This window comes from Megalobrama amblycephala, linkage group LG1 (assembly GCF_018812025.1).
Source record: "Megalobrama amblycephala isolate DHTTF-2021 linkage group LG1, ASM1881202v1, whole genome shotgun sequence".
In the NCBI taxonomy this organism is placed as follows: domain Eukaryota; kingdom Metazoa; phylum Chordata; class Actinopteri; order Cypriniformes; family Xenocyprididae; genus Megalobrama; species Megalobrama amblycephala.
In genome coordinates, this window is record NC_063044.1 from 59,630,696 (window position 1) to 59,649,744 (window position 19,049).

At 37.1% G+C, this 19,049-nt stretch overlaps 3 protein-coding genes and 1 long non-coding RNA gene across 6 annotated transcripts in view; 2 read left to right on the plus strand and 2 right to left on the minus strand.

The window, feature by feature from the left end:
• LOC125277479 (germ cell nuclear acidic protein) overlaps positions 1 to 4,941 on the plus strand; it is a 7,806-nt gene extending 2,865 nt beyond the window's left edge. Inside the window, exons 2-6 of the mRNA XM_048205872.1 lie at positions 315 to 379; positions 522 to 590; positions 4,251 to 4,302; positions 4,422 to 4,458; positions 4,549 to 4,941. Of these exons, the coding sequence (XP_048061829.1) occupies positions 315 to 379; positions 522 to 590; positions 4,251 to 4,302; positions 4,422 to 4,458; positions 4,549 to 4,612 (287 nt within the window). The 3' untranslated portion in view covers positions 4,613 to 4,941. The remainder of the gene's footprint in view (positions 1 to 314; positions 380 to 521; positions 591 to 4,250; positions 4,303 to 4,421; positions 4,459 to 4,548) is intronic.
• The window catches only part of LOC125277569, a 28,219-nt gene extending 19,653 nt beyond the window's left edge, over positions 1 to 8,566 (minus strand). The window contains exon 1 of the long non-coding RNA XR_007186924.1: positions 8,493 to 8,566. This is a non-coding gene — a long non-coding RNA (uncharacterized LOC125277569). The remainder of the gene's footprint in view (positions 1 to 8,492) is intronic.
• Positions 6,978 to 11,153, plus strand: LOC125277466 (nitric oxide synthase interacting protein). 2 transcript variants are annotated; one of them, XM_048205858.1, is made up of 10 exons: positions 6,978 to 7,114; positions 7,374 to 7,449; positions 7,553 to 7,658; positions 7,835 to 7,916; positions 8,007 to 8,142; positions 8,238 to 8,389; positions 8,760 to 8,876; positions 10,521 to 10,591; positions 10,718 to 10,826; positions 10,921 to 11,153. In XM_048205858.1, exons 2-10 carry the CDS (start codon positions 7,380 to 7,382, stop codon positions 10,990 to 10,992), a joined length of 915 nt encoding a protein of 304 aa, XP_048061815.1. In that variant the 5' UTR covers positions 6,978 to 7,114; positions 7,374 to 7,379; the 3' UTR covers positions 10,993 to 11,153. The 2 variants fall into 2 exon arrangements, with proteins under 2 accessions (XP_048061815.1, XP_048061822.1); XM_048205865.1 differs by lacking the exon at positions 6,978 to 7,114 and having other exon boundaries at positions 7,125 to 7,449; positions 8,250 to 8,389.
• Position 11,154: 1 nt separating this feature from the next.
• Positions 11,155 to 15,193, minus strand: rcn3 (reticulocalbin 3, EF-hand calcium binding domain). 2 transcript variants are annotated; one of them, XM_048205827.1, is made up of 8 exons: positions 15,078 to 15,193; positions 14,498 to 14,719; positions 14,211 to 14,404; positions 13,835 to 14,007; positions 13,086 to 13,146; positions 12,896 to 12,987; positions 12,700 to 12,807; positions 11,155 to 11,329 (listed from the first exon to the last, which is right to left on the minus strand). In XM_048205827.1, the coding sequence occupies exons 2-8, from the start codon at positions 14,710 to 14,712 to the stop codon at positions 11,225 to 11,227; spliced, it is 948 nt and encodes a 315-aa protein (XP_048061784.1). In that variant the 5' UTR covers positions 14,713 to 14,719; positions 15,078 to 15,193; the 3' UTR covers positions 11,155 to 11,224. The 2 variants fall into 2 exon arrangements, with proteins under 2 accessions (XP_048061784.1, XP_048061773.1); XM_048205816.1 differs by lacking the exon at positions 11,155 to 11,329 and adding an exon at positions 11,503 to 12,524.
• Between the last annotated feature and the right edge of the window lie 3,856 nt (positions 15,194 to 19,049).

The window sequence follows — 19,049 nt, forward strand, 5'->3', positions numbered from 1 at the left end:
ACCTTAAGAAAAATATACAATAATTGTATACTTTGTTATACATGTTAGTTGTATTTTTGTCACTTTATTTTTTTTATCATCTCTTTGGATGATATTGTCTGTGTGAGAGTGTATAAGAAGCGTTCATATTCATATACATGCAGTTAATCACAAAAGTGTGGTGAGTTGTGTGTGTGCATGTGCGAGAGGGAAAGAGAAAAAGTGGTGTTCACGTGAGTAAGACTAATTCCTCATCATCACATTACTCACCTCACTCTTTTCATACACGTCAATAACGATAAAAAAACAACAACAACAGCTGGCATTTCTTTCAGATGATGACGACGACGATGATGATTATCATGATGGATCCATTTGCTCGTTCTGTGCCCACTGTGAGGTAGGATCCACTGAGCTCTAGTCTAATGAAGTGCACAATGATTTGTAGTCTACTTATGTCTTCATTCAGCCTGTCCTACCTTAACCAGTATTGCTTGAGTTTGGCATTGATTTAGTCATTTCTCATTTATCTCTTCCCTCAGCATTGCGACAGCTGTGATGAGTGCCCATGTAAAAAGGGAGACGACTCTGAACACTGCGACTTCTGCGATGTGAGAAACCCACCACAAACACACATTTCCTTAGATAACTACAATACAGTTTACTAAACTACTCAGAACAAAACAATGCACACCCTCAGTTCAGGAAAGACCAGCAGTGCAACACTGTATCATTTTGCTCACTGAGCTACACATACATTCCCTGAATACTGTGTACTACTTTATCTTTTAAATTGATATTCAATACATTGTTGTGAGAACTATTTTAATTATTAACTAATTTCAATTACCAGAGCGAAATAGGCTATTTGACTGTGCACCACATTTTGCATGAAACCCGGTTATCACATTATTTTCCCCCAAAACAAAAAAAAATTCTACTAAGTTCAAGCTATTTGATGAAATTTATAGTAAATAAGGAGTTTTTTAATAACTACAATCCATCATCAGTCCAAAACTAACTAGTCCCTAATGAGTTATTAACGTCAGTTTGCAACCCTTTTTTTCCCCCATACACATTGCCTTTCAGGCTTAATTTTATTATTTTTTCAGGAACCGTGGCACCAAACTACAGCATCAAATTCACACATAGCTGTTTAACCCAAAGCGTTGCTCAATAAGAATGTATGTCTGAATGTCTGACAAAAAATTATTCTTAATTCATTCACTGCAATTTGATTGAGGCTAGTTCTATTTTTCCCTTGAGGAAACTATAGAAATATATATAAATTTTGGGTACAATGTAAAAAAATAATAATTGTTGGTTTAACTTAAAAAACTAAGTTAGCTTAAAATTTTGAGTTCATTGAAATTAAAAATTTGAGTTAATACAATGAAGGCGATTGGTTTAATCAACAGAAATACACGACGGCCAAGTAGCACGTCTGTTCTGCGCCTGCGTAAGAAGAAATGCCTTTCCGTACCAGCAGGTGGCAGTGGCTGAACAGCCAATCAGAATGATCAGATGGCCCGATGGCCCGGAACACACTGAGAAAACATAAGGCAGGTTTTGTTCGTCGGCCGACTACGTTTTCTCAGTGTGTTCCGCATGGCCGGCTGAAGTTGGTCCTCGTTGGCTTTTTTTCGGCCGATTCGTTATGTTGAGTTGGCGTCAGAGCTCGTCGGTCAGTCAGGCCATCTGATCATTCTGATTGGCTGTTCAGCTACTGCCACCTGCTGGTACGGAAAGGCATTTCTTCTTACGCAGGCGCAGAATGGACTTGCAACTTGGCCGTCGGGTGTCAGTCTATGGTCAAGCGTCGGTTTGGTGTTTCTGGGCAACTTTGGACCCAGATGCTGTACATAATTTCAACTGAAACAGGAAGCCAGGGCGATATATCAAACAGCCCCACCCCTTTTTAAAATAGCCAATAGTGTTTTGTTTATATCACAGCTCGGCCAGAACCGTTACACTCAGTAAAACCTCTGTTTCCTTCTAATCTCTAACCGTTTATCCTCCTAATCTCCTCTATATCACCTCCTAATCTCCTCTATATCACTTTAAAATACAGCATTCTGTGCAGAATTTAAATGGGTCCGATACCTTTCGTGGTCTGAGCCGACTCGCGGATATGATCCGCTCTGTGCTCTCGTGTCTCTGGGCCAGAGCAGACTGTGCTCGCGATGCAGCGGTTCATGTTATACTAACACAAAAACGGACTTCATTCACGTCAATGGAAAGCATATTTACACTGTCTGAATCGTTCCCTATCCTCTATAGTGTGCACTATGTGCCATTCACCATGTATGAACTAGTAAATGTGTGAACAAGTGACTGATTTCAGCCGCAGCTTCATTGTCTGTTTATAGTGTAGGTGGGGTGGGACTTCAGATTATAGATAGCATTTGATTGGACAGAAGATTTGACAAGAAACTGAAGTGTGATGTGACGTCATGAAAATCCATGATCCATTTTAGCGGAAGTGAGAGACTCAGTTTTGAATGCTTATACAGTGCACAGCATAAATGAGTACACCCGCTCTGAACAAATACAAAAGATGTATTTTCTTTATGATCACTAATACAATTCATGGAAAGATGGCAAAACTAAAATGTATTAAACATATACATAATAAAAACTGAAATATATGTCACTGATAGCCATAAAATAGAATAAAATAAGATTGCAGAAATGAGTACACCCTAGATTTAATTGTATAATATTCTAGTACTTAGTATGCTCGCATAATTGTCACATAATTGTCACATCTGTCCTGTTTAACTCCTGGATGATGAGCTCCTTAAATGCCCTGATCTTTAATGGGGAGTGTTGCTCAACTCGTCTCTACAGAATCCCCCAACAGGCGCTCAAGAGTGTTAAGATTGAGTGCAATACATGTCCACAGAAGGTTTTTCAGCTTGGGAGAATGCATATCCTCATTGTCATGTTGAAAAAATGCCCAACAATGCAGGGAATGAGGAAAGGGTAACATCTTCTGTTTCAAGTTTGTGCATTAAATTACACAGTGTTGAGGGAATTCATGACAGCATTGATGAAGCACAACTCCCTCACACCTTCAGCACTCATACATCCCTATATAAGAGCTTTACTACCACTGAACTTTACTGTGGGAACCAGGCACTTCTCACTGCACTCCTCCTCTAGCAACACAAAAACATTTTAGATGCTGTTAGATCCAAAATGATTGATTTGGTCTTATGAGACCAGAGTATTGATTTCCAGAATCTATATTTTGTAAATATGGGCTTTGGAAATGGCTAACTGACTTTATTGTGCTTTGGCTACAGTAGGTAGTTCCAGTGAGAACAACAACCATGAATGTCATTTCTGCAGGCTGTATCTTACTCTGTGTGATAAACAGTCATTTTAAAACTCTTTTCATAGCTTTTGCTGGCTCTGAGACACTCGCTTGGTATTTCTCCTGCTCTTTGTCTAGCAAAAAAATTCCTCATCACTAAATGAAAGCTTAAAATCAAGGCCTGTTTATTTTATTGATTTATTTCAGGGGCCTTGTCACAAGTCCATTGTTTTTGAATTTCTGTGTTACTTTTGCTATATTTTCACACTTAAAACAAATATTTGGTAATCCTCTTGTACCACTGTCCTCTTTTGTGCTAAGAAATAAGTCTCCTGACAGTTCTCTCCCAAGTGCTTCCATTGTTGTCAGCATTAAGTCTGAGAATGATTCAGTGGCTATATAACACTTTTAATTGTCAAGAAATTACTTCTCTTTAAATGTTTTGGTTCAACATACTTACCTGTTGATCAAACATTGCTTTAAACTTACACCAGAAATTTTTTATTTCGTTTTATTTAGTAACTTTTAGGAAGGTGTACTCATTTTTGCTACACAACATTTTATCACCTTGATAAGAAAATTTTATTTTCCTGAATAATTTTGACATGCTTCTTTGGTAATTGATTAAGCAGACTTGCTGGAACATTATATCTCTAAAGAACCCTATCATGTCTTCTAAGAAATCGAGTAATTGCTGACTTTCAGAAGTTTCAGAGGGGGTGTACTCATTTATGCTGTGCACTGTATCTCCTAAATGCAAATGTTGTCATTGTTTTAAATCACATCAGCTTATTCATAACATTAACGCTAACATATTCATTCATACATTTTGATTTCTGGGGGACTTTAAATGTAAATTATATGGTTGTCTGAAGATAGTTGTCTGTTGATGTGTGTTCTTTTCCCCTGGAAAATCACAATACACAAGCAATTGTGTCTTTTGTCTCTACAGGATTGTGGAAAGTGCTACATCTGTCCTGTTTGTGACACCGTCTGCCAGCCAGGTAAGAAAACACTACAACAATATGAACTATTTTAGTTGTTTAGATTGTGGAGAATTTGAAAGTATTTCAAAGTCTAATAGTTTTATGAACTCATTACATATTTTATATTTTCCTCAAAGGTGGCTTTGTTGACTCCGTTTCTGGATCCATCTATAAGTAAGATAATATTCTACTGCACATAATCCTGCGATACTACTTGTTAAGACCATAATCATATAATGATGTCACCTCCTGTCTTCTTTTCAGGACTGTCGCGGATGTCTTTGATGATGACGATGATGATGACGATGACGACGACGACGACAACTAAACCCACTTGTCACCACCATGTGGTCAAAAGAGGAACATGCAACTGGACGTTGCGTTTCACAGATTTTATTTACATTGTAGCGTTATGTTCATTGTCGTTAAGTTATTTTTCTCTTTTTAATGCAATCACATCACACGCTACAGTCCGGTCAATATATACATACGCGTGGAATTTAAATAATTTCATTACCTTAAATTAAGCTGATTTGATTGAATGACATGTTTCCCTTTTAAACAATATTGTTATTAACATAAGTTATGATATGAAATGTAATTGCAAATCTGTGTTGTTTTGACACTACTTATGGAATAAAATGATGGGACGTTTTATTTATGTGTCCAATAATACTTATTTTTAAAATACTTACAAAAACACCAATTTCATATCACTGTCAAAAACAAATGGGAAAGTTCTGAGCATGAGAGAGCATTTAGATATTTGATAGGCCTATATATATATAGAGAGAGAGAGAGAGAGAGAGAGAGAGAGAGAGAGTTCAGATGCAAAAGCCTCTAACTGCCATCTGAAATTTTCTTCTAAAATGAGCATTTTTATCAAGCTCGTATGTTTAGGTTCAGTAATTTCACTTTAATGTCAATTAATAGGTCATTTTCATTGCCATTAAAGTGAATTAACTGAACATAAACATACGAGCTTGATAAAAATGCTCATTTTAGAAGAAAATTTCAGATGGCACTTAGAGGCTTTTGCATCTGAACTCTTCATATATATATATATATGAGCTAATAAGAGCAATCGTCCCTATAGTCTTTTGATAAGAAAATAAATAGCACACTATTAAGGCTCTTTGAATTACATGATTCTGATGGGTCAATACGTTTATAAATACAGTTTGTCCAAGTCCATGTTCTGGTGCTACTTTTTATGTCTCATTTTGCTCTTTTCACACCGATGCAAGTTAATCTGCATATAAGTTATTCACCAAAACGATTAGCTAAGTTACCGTCTGTATTAAGACATACATAACCTCATTGTGAGCATAAACCTTTAAGAAACACAAAGAGCTGGTGATAGAGAAGGTAAAATAGAGACGAATGTTAATAATTACTAATTAGTACACACTAGGGTCAAGAATAAATACCCATCCAAGACCGACAACGGTCTGTTTAAGCGCACGCTCGTGCTTTAACGCTCCAGGTGGATTCTGATTGGCTGTCGTCAAAGAACATTGAACCCAAGAGGCGACATACTTTTTTGCTAACAGCCACTAGATGTCGCTCCGTTAGCGCGGCCGCCATTATGGGGTGAAAATACTAACTGGACCATAAAATCCTTCACATCTTATGCACCCAAAATCGGCGAATTTCACTGCCAAATCAGAAGCGCAATAGAACAGTTTTTCAAATTAAGTCACCAGTAAATTGTATGTCTCCTACAGTAAATGTTGTCTTATGTATGTTTTATTACCAGTTGTGGAATCCAACCATTATCCATCTGAGGTAACGTAGTTAGCCTACTTTATTTCCATTTTATGCACCTTTACACATTTATTAATAGTAAATTAATAATGAATAAATTTAAGATAATCATGTTTAAAGCAAACAATATATTTTAGACCTAGTGGAGTAATAATAATAATAGTATCTAGGTCTGAATTTAAATATATTGTACGTTTTAAATTTAAAGATCTTATAATACATGATGCATTGCTGTGTCCGTTATCGCATAATTCACACTTTTGGACACTTTTGCTTTAACATACAACACTGCAAAATCAAGCTGTTATTTTCTGTTATATATTTATTGCCCAACATTCCCAATTTTTCTGATGCATGTCCTTAATTTAATTTCATATGTTGGCATTAATTCAGTGTTTATAATGCTAATACTAGATCTTTTAAAGAATTTTAACCCAAACTGACTGGGTTTCTAGAGAGCAAAGGTTTTGTGAAAAAAAGTGGAAGACTTAAACACAAACTCTGTAAACTATAAACTGTTAAAAGGATTTGATGATCATAGTATTTTATTCTGTGTTGTCATCATTAAGGTTGGATTTTAGCTTTAATGTACTTTTTCAAAGCAGCTGATATTGCCATAGAAACTAGTGGACTGCGACTCGCTTTCACCCCAAAATGGCGGAAACGCAGGGCTGCTGCTGGGCGCCGGTGTTTCAATGGATCTCTATTAAGTGTCGCTTCTTGTTAGTGTATATTCTTTGCTGTCCTTCATCAGCTGGAATAAAATGCTCTTAAATGTTCTGAAAACTACTTTTTAGTTAATTGGTGTGAATTTTAATAGACCATTGACTTTCTACAATGGACTATTTTAGCAGAATATCTACGATAGATCAAATCAATAGTTTACTTATTTATTTATAATAATTTTATTTATTTATTTTATTTATTTTTGTTTGTTTGTTTGATCACATTTTGGGATTTATTTTTCGAGTTGACTGCGCGTGCGGATCCCAATCTCGATGAACTTTTATTCTGAAATATTTCAGGAGGCCAGCAGGTTCTTTCCGGTTCATGAGCGTAAGAGGTAAACAGCAACTTTTTCCTGACCTGCACTTGTGAATACGACGATACTTTATGATAAAACATATTGTGTTTGATTATTTATGTGTGTTTCACGGCTTGTAGTTTAGTAACATGCACGACTACTATAGATTTACTGATGCTAGCTCCTCGCTAGCTCACTAAAACAATTATCCATCAGTGAGCCAATGTGTGTTTATGTAAAACTGTGCATTAATTTGTTCACTGAACTCATATAAACGATCAGTTTTGTTCTGTAAAAGACAAACATGACTCGACACGGGAAAAACTGCACAGCAGGAGCCGTTTACACTTATCATGAGAAGAGGAAAGACACCGGTAATGTACTTATCTATCTATCTAACTATGTTTCTGTGGCGTTATGTAAATACATCATTTATAGTTACTATAACAAATTGTGCCTCTCTCTGGACATTTCCAGCCGCTTCGGGTTATGGGACACAGAGTGTGCGTTTGGGGAAGGATGCGATCAAAGATTTCGACTGCTGCTGTCTCTCCTTACAGCCTTGCAGGGACCCTGTTGTAACGTAAGAGTCCCACTTTTACAAATATAAATGTTTTGATGCTGAAATTGTCTTTGCATGCGGTTATTCAAGTGTTTACGCAGTCTTAATTGTATCTGCTGGATGTTACTGGCCAATTTGCATGTCAGCAGCTTGGAGACTTGGATTATTGTGTGTTTGTTTATATATGCTTACTGCAGTGAAGATGGATACCTATATGAGAAAGAAGCCATTCTGCAATACATCCTTCACCAGAAAACAGAAATTGCCAAGAAAATGAAGGTTTGAGCACTTTTTACATGTGTATTTTGCTCTAAATGTGAATCTCCTTCTGTGTTTGTCTAACAGACATGCGTATGTTTTTAAACTCAGGCATATGAGAAGCAGAAACAGGCTCTGAAGAGTGAAGGCCAGCTGGAGTCCAAGTCTGAGGAGCGAGAGAGAGCTGAGAAGTTCAAACAGAGGGAGAACAACATCGTCTCAAAGCCTATCAACCCCTTCACTTCAGGTACGAAAACTGGAGGATAAGATTAAACTAAAGAGTAACTCTATGAGATTACACACGCATTCCTGCATGATTATGTGTAACTCATTTCTCTTTAGGTAAAACTAAAGATGATGGAAGCCAGAATGGCTCAGCCAGCTCCTCCAGTTCTGACACATCAGCAGGAGAGTCCAGTTCTTCCTCAGCTCTGCCCAGCTTCTGGATCCCCAGCCTCACACCGGAGGCCAAGCCCACCATGCTTAAAAAACCTGTAGGTTTCTAGATCTGTCACTTTCCCACGTGTCCCTAACCTTGGGTCTTCAGTAGTCTCACAGTCATTCATTGAAGAGCATTACACAAGAGATTGTGCTTACCCTGAAATCAGTTTGCATGCTTCTGCCAAATGCTCTTTTGGTCGGTCATGATGCCCTTGATTGGTTTGTTTGTCAGTTGGTTTTCCACTCTGTGTGTTCAGTAGCTTCTTGTGTCATAATTATCGTCTTTCAAAGTTTATCACCCTGCATGAGACACTAGACAGATCAACATGCAATTCAAGATATACACCTCACAAAGATCTTAATGAACTCTTTTGACCACATTTATTATTGTTAACTGTTTTTCATCCCCTCCTGCTTTTTCAGTCAAAGACAGTGTTGTGCCCTATGTCAGGACGTCCTTTGAAGATGAGTGATTTAATTTCAGTGCGCTTCACTCCATTGGACCCCAGTCTGGACAGAGTGGCTCTCCTCACACGCCAAGTAAGAAGTGATCTCCCACCTTTTCCTTTATTTCTCCTGACCTGCAGCTTTCTGTTTTCATTTAATCCTCTTTACACTGCTGTTTAAAAGTTTGGGGTCGGTAAGAGTTACAAAATGTTTTTTTTAAGTCTCTTTTGTTCACCAAGGCTGCATTTATTTGTTCAAAAATTACTGCATCACTTCAGTCTTCAGTGTCACATGATTCTTCAGAAATGAATCTAATATGGAAAACAGTTGTGCTGCTTAAAAGATTAGTTCACTTTTAAATAAACTTTTCCTGATAATTTACTCACCCCCATGTCATCCAAGATGTTCATGTCTTTCTTTCTTCAGTCGAAAAGAAATTAAGGTTTTTGATGAAAATATTCCAGGATTATTCTCCTTATAGTGGACTTCAATGGAGCCCAAACGGTTGAAGGTCAAAATTACAGTTTCAGTGCAGCTTCAAAGGCTTTAAATGACACCAGATGAGGAATAAGAGTCTTATCTAATGAAACCATCTGTCATTTTCTACAAAAATACAACAATATATGCTTTATATAAACAAATGTTCGCCTCACAAGTGCTTCCGCCAGACCGCCTTCCGTATTCTTCAAAAAGCTTACGCCGTATGTCCTACACCTTCCCTATTCAACTTACGGAAAAAACGGAACTGGCGCCGCGTTTGTTCCGTAAGTTGAATAGGAAAGGCCAATTGAAGTCCACTATAAGGAGAATAATCCTGGAATGTTTTCATCAAAAACCTTAATTTCTTTTCGACTGAAGAAAGAAAGACATGAACATCTTGGATGACATGGGGGTGAGTAAATTATCAGGAAAATTTTATTTGAAAGTGGACTAATCCTTTAAAAAGGCTGGGTCACCCAAAAATGAAATCTTTGTGATTAATTATCCTCAAGTTGTTCCAAACCTGTTTATTTCTTATTACCAGTTTCTTATTTCCATTGAACACAAAAGAAGATATTTTAAAGAATGTTTAGAACAACATGAGAGTGAGTAAGTAATGACAAAATTTTATTTTTGGGTGAACTATCTCTTTAGAAAGGTCCTATTATGCTGCTGCTTTTTATCTTTTTTTCTTTCTACATTTTCAACTGTTGTTAATGTGTAATGTCGCTGTTTGAGCATGAAAAAGGTCTTTAAAATAACAAAGCACAAAGTCACTCCAAAAAGATTTATTCTTTATATCAGTAAGATCTGTTTCTGAACTCCCTCAAATGCCTCGATTTTAGTCTTGAGTTTTCTTCCGGGCACGAACATAGTGTGTTGAAACTCGTGGAGATGGAAAGGGGACATAACATTTCTGAAACATGATCGAAACTGTTGACTGATTTTTGTGTAAACTGTGATGTTTTTTTCACAGTTCAAAAGAAGAGCATTTAGTTGAAATGGAAATCCTTTATAACATTAGAAAAGTTTTTTTTCTGTGACTTTTGATCAATTGAATGTGTCTTTGCTGAATAAAAGTGATATTGTCTATTAAATATAAATAATGCATTATTAAATATTCTATATTTATATATATTAAATATATTTATAAAAATTACTGGACCCGATCATTTTAACAGTAATGTATAATGACACTTTGAATCATTGTATACCTTGTTTTTGAGCCATTGAGAAAATGTTTTGTGTGATCCTCAGGACAGATACGTGTGTGCAGTAACCAAAGACACGCTTGGGAACTCGGTGCCCAGTGCAGTTCTCAGACCCTCGTGAGTTTGACTTTTACATTGTTTATTCAACAAGAATTGATCTGGCTCTATACCTTTTTATACATTTAGTCCTTCCTCTCACTTCTAGTTTCTCTCTCTTTTTGTGTGTACCGTCTTTCCCTCAAGTGGAGCCGTAGTCACTATGGAGTGTGTGGAGAAGCTCATACGGAAAGACATGATTGATCCAGTGACTGGAGACAAACTGAAAGAGAAGGACATCATACCCCTTCAGAGGGTGTGTACAAGAGAAATAGTGCTGAAGAGAGTGTCTCAATATGTTACGGATGCATAAAGTCCGTGTTTAAATGTCTGCCTTTGCTCGTCAACAGGGTGGGACTGGCTTTGCGGGCTCAGGAGTGGATCTTAAAGCTAAAGAGGCCAGACCTGTTATGCAAGCATAAATGGAGAAGATTGGACAAGGCTTTGACCCTGTAAATATTGTCATTCATTTTGAGTGTAATTTGAGTGAATGTTGATGTTTCTTTTTGCCCCTAAAGATACTATCATGTTATGTTTACACAATATACAGCATTTCTTTTAAATAAATAATTCATTTTACACACTTTAAAAGTCACATTTGTCTTATTTTAATAGTTTAAAGAGACATAAAGGCTTTTTGTGGTCATAACAGGGTTAAAGTTCATCGTGATCTTCTACCAGCGTCCCAAAGTCAGTTATAGTGCTGACTTTAATGAAATCCATTCTATCCATGATCTCACTGATAGACAGACGACCATCCTGAGAATGACAGTAAGGAAATTTGGAAAATGCAGAGGGGAAAGATTTAGTTTAGAAACAGAGGGTGACTATTAAAAGTTTCATAAGCTTTTGTGATTATCAGTTACACCTCCTATCAGAATGCAATGTAATGTCTTTGTGAAAACACAAATTAAACCCCAGTCCAAAATTATTTAAAAAAAACCAACATGGCTTTATTTAGAATTCACAGAGAGAAAAATGCTCCACCAATACAGTGTCAATCACTTTTGTCTCCTCCCACCTACTGAGTCCCGCCCCTCCTTCCCTCCCTTTTTGCTCTGGCTTCATTTCTTTATACCCATTTTCATGTGAGTGGTATGTTAAATGTGAAATCACACACTGCTAATGTGAAATGTACTTTGTAACAGTCAAAACAGGCCTGTTACATTGAATACTGAAACTGGCCCTGTATTCAGTGCTGAATTCCTGAGCATCTCTCAAGTGGAAGACGTATGTCTATTTCTTCACAATATAAGCAAGCTGGAGTGTCTGTGAATGTAAGTGTTCATCATAATTTTGTTGCAAAAATGTAATGTGTTTGACAATAAATAAAACATTTATCTGTCTCAGTAAGATTCTTATCTTCACTGACATAGGCCCTGTCCCAAATGGCACCCTAAACACTCGCGGTCTTCCTACAAGTCCGCACTTTTGTGACGTAATGTCGTTATAACGGAATGACTGTTGGGAAGATTTCTGCCGTGGATCTTGCACAAGTGCGGGCTCGGCAAAAGAGCACATCAAGGGCACATATCGACCTCAAAGGGGGCACTCGTGAGCACCCTTCTGAGACCTAAAATTGACAAATGGGACACCCTACGGTCTCGTGGATTTGACGGACACGCACGTGGCAGCCATTGTAAGTCCACAAGACCGAAAGTGCTATGAAATGTGCCATTTGGGACAGGGCCTCAGAAGCTTGAAGCCTAACCCCTGACCTTTGACCCTGGAAATGTTCCCACCCAACAGCCAATGAAGATTAGCTATCATTTTCATATTCAGTTTCCTATCTTCTCACCGACACCCAAAATATACTGCCCTTCCCCTCTACCCAGATATGCTAGCATTAAAGCTCATCATGTCTTTTAGTGAGATCCTCTCCGTAATTAGTCGCCTGGCTCCCAACAAACATGTTCCAATTTTCCAGAATCTCCTTCTTTGTGATTTTTTCATCCTGGTTAGTCAATTACATGAAGCAGATGGAAGTCCATTGTGATTCATTGGTAGAGAATTAAAAGAAAGACAAGAGGTAAAGATTAATTAAAAATTGATTTGATTATTATTGGCATTTGTGCATTATTGCGAACTAATGACGCCACCCATATGTACACCCAGTGAATGTCACTTACGTTGTCTTTATCGGTTTCGTGAATGAGATGCCGGGCCTCATTATCTGCATGGTCCACCTCTCCAGGCAGGATCCAATGAGATACTTCATTGGCATCAAGGAAACCATCCTAACAAAAACAAACAGATCATGAACCTTGAAAGAATAACCCGGAAACACTCCAGGTGATGCGGATAGATTTCTTTCCCACTGCATACCTTATTCATGTCTCTGAACTCTGAGAAGTGTTTCTTCTCTGTTGTGACCCAGTCTGGTTCATTCTCTCCATTTTCAGGGGTGAACATGTCCCCTAGGGTCAAAAGGAACACATGCACATATTTAGTTTGACACAAAATATCAGTTCTAATGTATGCTTTTTTCCCCCAGGAAAACTGTGTAGAAGTTTACCAATGTATTCCTGCAGATCAATCTTGCCATCACCATTCTTGTCAATGTCTTCAATTGTTTCCTGTAACATTGAGGGACAAAAGTTTAGTGGTCTATTCCAGTGCTTCTCAAGTGATTTGTTCTGACAAATGCTAAATGCTAATGATAGCAAAATATAAAAGCGACAGAATTTGTGGTAATTAATCTATCACTTTGCCAATTTTCCCCCAGCTTATGTCATGTTAACAGTTTTTCATATTGCCTATGCAGTTTATGGTAATATTAATACATTTGAATGTTTGAAAAAATTATTTTAAGGACATTTTTTGTGTATTTTAATTGGATAAGTGGCACACTTATCCACTGTCAAGGCAAAATACCACAGGTGAATAGGGTAAAAATGTTAACTAATAGACTTCACCAGTTGATCACTTACATTAACATTTGCTAAATTGTTTTTTATTACAAGTTTTCTGAAATGTTATGTTTAAATGCACAAATAGGGCTTTATCTAATTAAATATGAAGCCAAATTCAAAATTAATGCTTTGATGACGTATTAGAGTACATTTTGGATATCTTATTATTTTATTCAAGTTTTATGAAATGTGAATTCTATATTAATAAACCCCTCTGTAAAAGACCTTTGGAATATAAAGGAAAAAACATGCACTGTAATTGAAATCTACAGACGCAAAAAAGTCTTAATGTCCCTCTTTCTGATTTCACTATCATTATATTCATCTGTCCCTGCCTCCATTATCACCTCACCTGTATCACAATGTGTCTCATGTAGTCGAACTCCTCTGGATGGAGAAAGGCAGTGAACTCTTCTCTGGTAGCGATACCGTCCCCATCCCGGTCTGCGGACGTGAACCGTCTCTCATCTCTAGTGAGCATGGCTTTGTAACTGGCCTTATCATCCACATCATCAAACTCTACATCTGGAATACAGCAACATAGTAAGTCAACCATTAATATTCTTGTCTATTTTACCTGAAATAATAATTTTTACTAAATACAGTATCTTTCTGAAAAGATGTTGCACTATTGTTATGGATAATATATATACAAGCCGCTTTTAAAAAGCTGTTTCTCATTAAACAATTAGCCACCACACCCAAATTCAAAAGCTTGTATTAATTACCCATATAATATCCGTAGGTGGTGTTCTTGTACTCAATCCATCCAATCTTCCCATCCTTATTCTGGTCGTACTCTTTCCAGTGCTTGTCCACGTTCTCCTCAATGTACCTCCTCTGCCTGTGCTTGATCCAGTGGTGTAGCTCAGCATGACTGACAAAACCATCCTTATCTGTGTCAATCTTATCCACAATCTTTCTGCACGGGCAATATAAAAAAATACAAAGTAAGACACACGATAATATTATTATTCTCCAATTTCCTGTATCATTCTCACATATTTATTTTTACCCCAGTCTCTCTTTGCTCTCCTCCGGGCTCAGCTGGTCAAAGGTCTTGGCTTCCTCCTTGCCCAGGAAGGCCTCGTGGTCATACTGAAAACCATGGGCATCATCGTGAGCATGATCACTGAGGTCAGGCTTATGATGTACACGCTTCTCCTGCGCAGGCACAGCAACTGTGACCCCGACAAACAGGGCAAGAGTCCCCAACAAGAGCAGCTGCATATTCTCCCTATAGAGTGTGCAAGAAAAAAATATATTTATTCTTTCTAGCCTGAAAAAGCATGTTATACACTGACACAAAGTCATTGTGCTTAGCAATGAAAATTAAACTTTATCTTCAATAGTCTCATTCAATTTTAAACTAAATTATAGAGCATAAACATCATATTTAAACTTTCACAATAAGCATTTTCAAGCATAAAAATAAAAAACAAAAACAAATATATGATAATGTTTTGTATTAAACAGCGATTTACAGCAGATAATGATGACTATTGAATGAACTGTACAAAAACAATTGGCAGTAAAAATTGTTTAAAAGTTTAAAATGCAAATATTTTTCATCATAACTTGAAGAAATGACTTACCAAGCCTGCAGTGATTTCTGCTTGAGTACACCCTGAAGTTGAAGAGTACGCGTTGGCACTGTTCTTTAAAGTGCACGTAAAAGTAGGCGGAGCAGCCATGTTACGTGCCCTCACAAATGTTTTATTGACAGGAAAAAGAGCCAATCACAAGACTAAATTAGGCGGCGCCGAGGAAAATTCCAAGTTCTACTGGCTGCAAAACGCCACGTTGACACGCGAACGCGCATCACAGAGCCAGGCGCGTTTTGGCAAACTGGGAAAAAAGTTTTAAGGACAACTCATCTTTGACAGAAATATTGTGTAGATTGCGTTTGGAATGATGCATTAATAGAAATAAATGACGTTACATGCATGTTAAATAATCTTAATGTAACATGCAAACTGTTTTTCGTAAAGTCTTAAAGGCGCAAGTTCATATTCTGGTCAGTGGTCTTTTTAATTTGCTTATACGCTGGTAAATAGTAATAATTTAAATACAATTTAAAAGTGTTGAGCGCCCATGTCGTTTTGTAAATTAAATGTTAATAGATTTTTTTTTTTTATATAGTGTTAATATTGCCGCAATTACAAACGTTATTTCAGACTCGAGCTCAAAATTCTTCAGAATCTTCTGGAAAGCCTCAAGTCATTTATCATTGTCAGATCACACAAGTTAAATGTCTCACGTGTTAAGAAAAGAGAGCATACATTTGGTCCTTGGTCTATACGTTTTTTTCTTATTGTAAATCTCATCAAACATGTAACCTATTACACTTGTTTTAAAGTTAATTATTTAAAACATGCTTGTATAAATGCCCTCTACTTGACTCTACTTGTATTTTCAAAACAAATAAATAAATCTGTGGCGATTTGAAAATCAAAATTTTTTCCGGTCAATGTGTAGTCAGGAAAACTGAGATCATCACTTTTTTAAATACTCAGACAATTTTTTGCTCTAGATCTGTATGTATAATAATAACAATAATAGCCTTTTTTGAAATTAACCTATTCAAATCTTTGAAATCTTCCCCTTTTACCCAGTAGGCAGTTATTACTAAAGCTTTAATGCTCTTTTTCTTTTTTTCTTTTTTTTTCTTTACTGCACAGTTGGCATGCACTTTGAGATATATGATATCCAAAACAGTATTTGTTTGTGGTCAGTTTGACATCAGGCAGAACACGTCAAAGAACGCAATAAATTATTGCAACAAAAAGACAACTGGATAAAATGTATTCAAATCAAAATTCATTATATTTTATTCAAGTTTTATACCTTCTTTTTATGTTTTATATTCTTTTCACTGCTGTTCTTGAAACATATTATTGGATTGAAATCTTGTTCAAATGGACGTTAAAGCATGATATGTAAGATTTTTGGATTAAAATATCCAAAAACCTCTAAAACAGTGTTATATATTTTGTTGACTTGTGTACGTACATTATCCCAAAGAATGTTTAAATCCAGAGAAATAAGCAATTTTAACCAGGACACGGACCGTGCCTCACCTATCAGTGATGTCAATCCCACGTTACCTTTGGTTTCTGGTTTTATTTTGTAGAAACCATGGAAACACCAAAGACGCTTTAATATTTACATGTTTTATTAGACAAGGGATCATCTGTTTTGATATATTGTTATATAGCTCAACATGTTTAGTCTTATTGTTTAAATCTAATTTTCTTGATTTTTTGCGAGTACCATGCTTTACCATGCCTCAGAGAAAAACACTATTTTGTCAAGTAGCTAACATAGCATAATCAGATGCAGCTTTATTTTTAGTAACAGTAATACAGAATTTTCTCCATCATACAAAACGTTTGTATTAATTGCATGCATTTATCAGCACAAGCCATGCAGCATTTATTAATATGATATTCTAAAATCGATCTATCTTACTGCAGTGTCAAGTGTCTCACAGCATTCGCTCGGCAGCAACACAATCAAATGTATCTAATACGATAAGAGTCCCATCCCGATTCTTTTCCACCGGCTGTGAGGTGAAGACGACATCTCCCAAGATTCCACGCTCAAACTCGGCGTCATCAAGCTACACCTTTGTTTTGAATAGGTAACATCTAGCGGCGAAAAAAATACATACTGTGCCTTTAAACTTATGCTTTTGGCAGCCGCTTTTCTCCAAAGAGACAAACACTCAAAGTATGTTATCAGTATGTTCCCTGGAAATCAATCTTAACCTTTGTTTTGCTATTGCCATGCTCTGCCACTAGAGATAAAACAATAAACAAACATACATGGGCCAACATTCACTGTTTAAAGGTTTGGGGTCAGTAAGACTTTTTTCTAAAAATAAATATTCAGAAAGAATGCATGAAATTGATCAAAAGTGGGAGTAAATACATTTATAATGTTACAAAAGATTTCATTTTCAAATATATGCTGTTAGTTTGAACTTTTTGTACATCAGAGAATCCTGAAAAAAAATATTACAGTTTACCACAAAATTATCACAAAAATAATAAGCAACACAATGGACCATGTGACACTAGACTGGAGTAATGATGGTGCAAATTCATCTTTTCCATCACAGGAATAAATTACATTTTAAAGTTAATTAAAATAGAAAACATTATTTTTGATCAAACAAATGGTGAGCATAAGACATTTCTTTAAAAAAAAAAAAAAAATTAAACATTGAACAGTGTATGCATATAACTTTATGAATAAAGTACTTTTGGCAGGGGTTTGAATTCTGCAGAAACCGACAAATCTTTGAATACTTTTTTGCATCATTATCCTGCGTATATCCTGCAATAAAAAAACGCTTGCACCTCTGGATGCTAGGACCAGGGCCACTTAGTTGTGTCTACTTCTACCTCCTTCAACTTTGTCGCCTCCTTATTCCGTTGTTTCTCGACCCCTCATCCTTCCTCACATCTTTTCGCGCAACTTTTCACACCTGCCCTCTTTCTTTACCTCTTTGTCTCTCTCCAGACATATACAGCGTTTCGTCCCTCGGTCCTCACCCCTTTTTCTCTCTCTCTGTGTATGTGTGTGTCCCCTCTCTTCTCTCTCTTTGCCTGTGGCTGTGTGTCTAGTACCATGGAGCAATTGAAGGTGACAGGGCCAGAGAGAGAGGAGGGGAGAGGGAGGACGTGGCACTCTGTAGCCTGGGGGCACACAACAACACACAGAGAGACAGAAAGAGAGAGAGATGGTAAAGGAAATGGGAGGGCAGAGACGACAAAATAAGGAAGAAGACAAGTGCTCTGGAACCAAACGGATGACACAGAGTGATGGAGAGGCTGTGCGCCTAATGAATTATTTGTAATTGATGCATTAACATCAGTGCCTCTGCTGGATTTTGGCGTCGCACACTGGATATCAAGTACAACACTTACTCCTTTACCACATATACATGCACTCTCATACATGTACACACGTTTTTTTAAGAACTTGATGTTAATTTGTCCCGGCATTGTTGCTATGGTGACCTCTCTTCCCCCTCCCCCCCAGCAGAGAGAGAGAGAGAGGGTGACAGGGATGAACTAACAAGACACTGAAAAAATGTGCCCTGAAGGAGCGTACGCTCACACACCAGCACACATAATAAACGCGCACTCAACGTCACATTTGTGCAACACACTGACACTAAATATTAACAACATTTTATTAGGGTCCGTTCTCATTTGCTTCATTTTTGTAACTGTTTCAAAAAGTAAAACCCACACGGAGAAAGATGCTCTTCATCTTCCATTGTGTTTCAGTTCAAATCCTCCGTCTATTTTCCATGTCATTGTCTTTTTCCATGAATCCTCTGAACGAGTGACAAAGGAGACGTAGGTATGGGGGGAGGCGGATGAGAGAGGAAGAGAGCGGAGGGTTTTGTCAACCGGAAATAAATAAAGTTGGCACCCTCCTTCTCCTCCGCCTCCTCTGTCTCTCTTTCTCGTGCCCTCCGTGTCCCCCTTCCTTGGCTTTTTTTCTACAAGGATACATCCATGGCCTCGTTATGTCTTCCCTTTTTCTCTCTT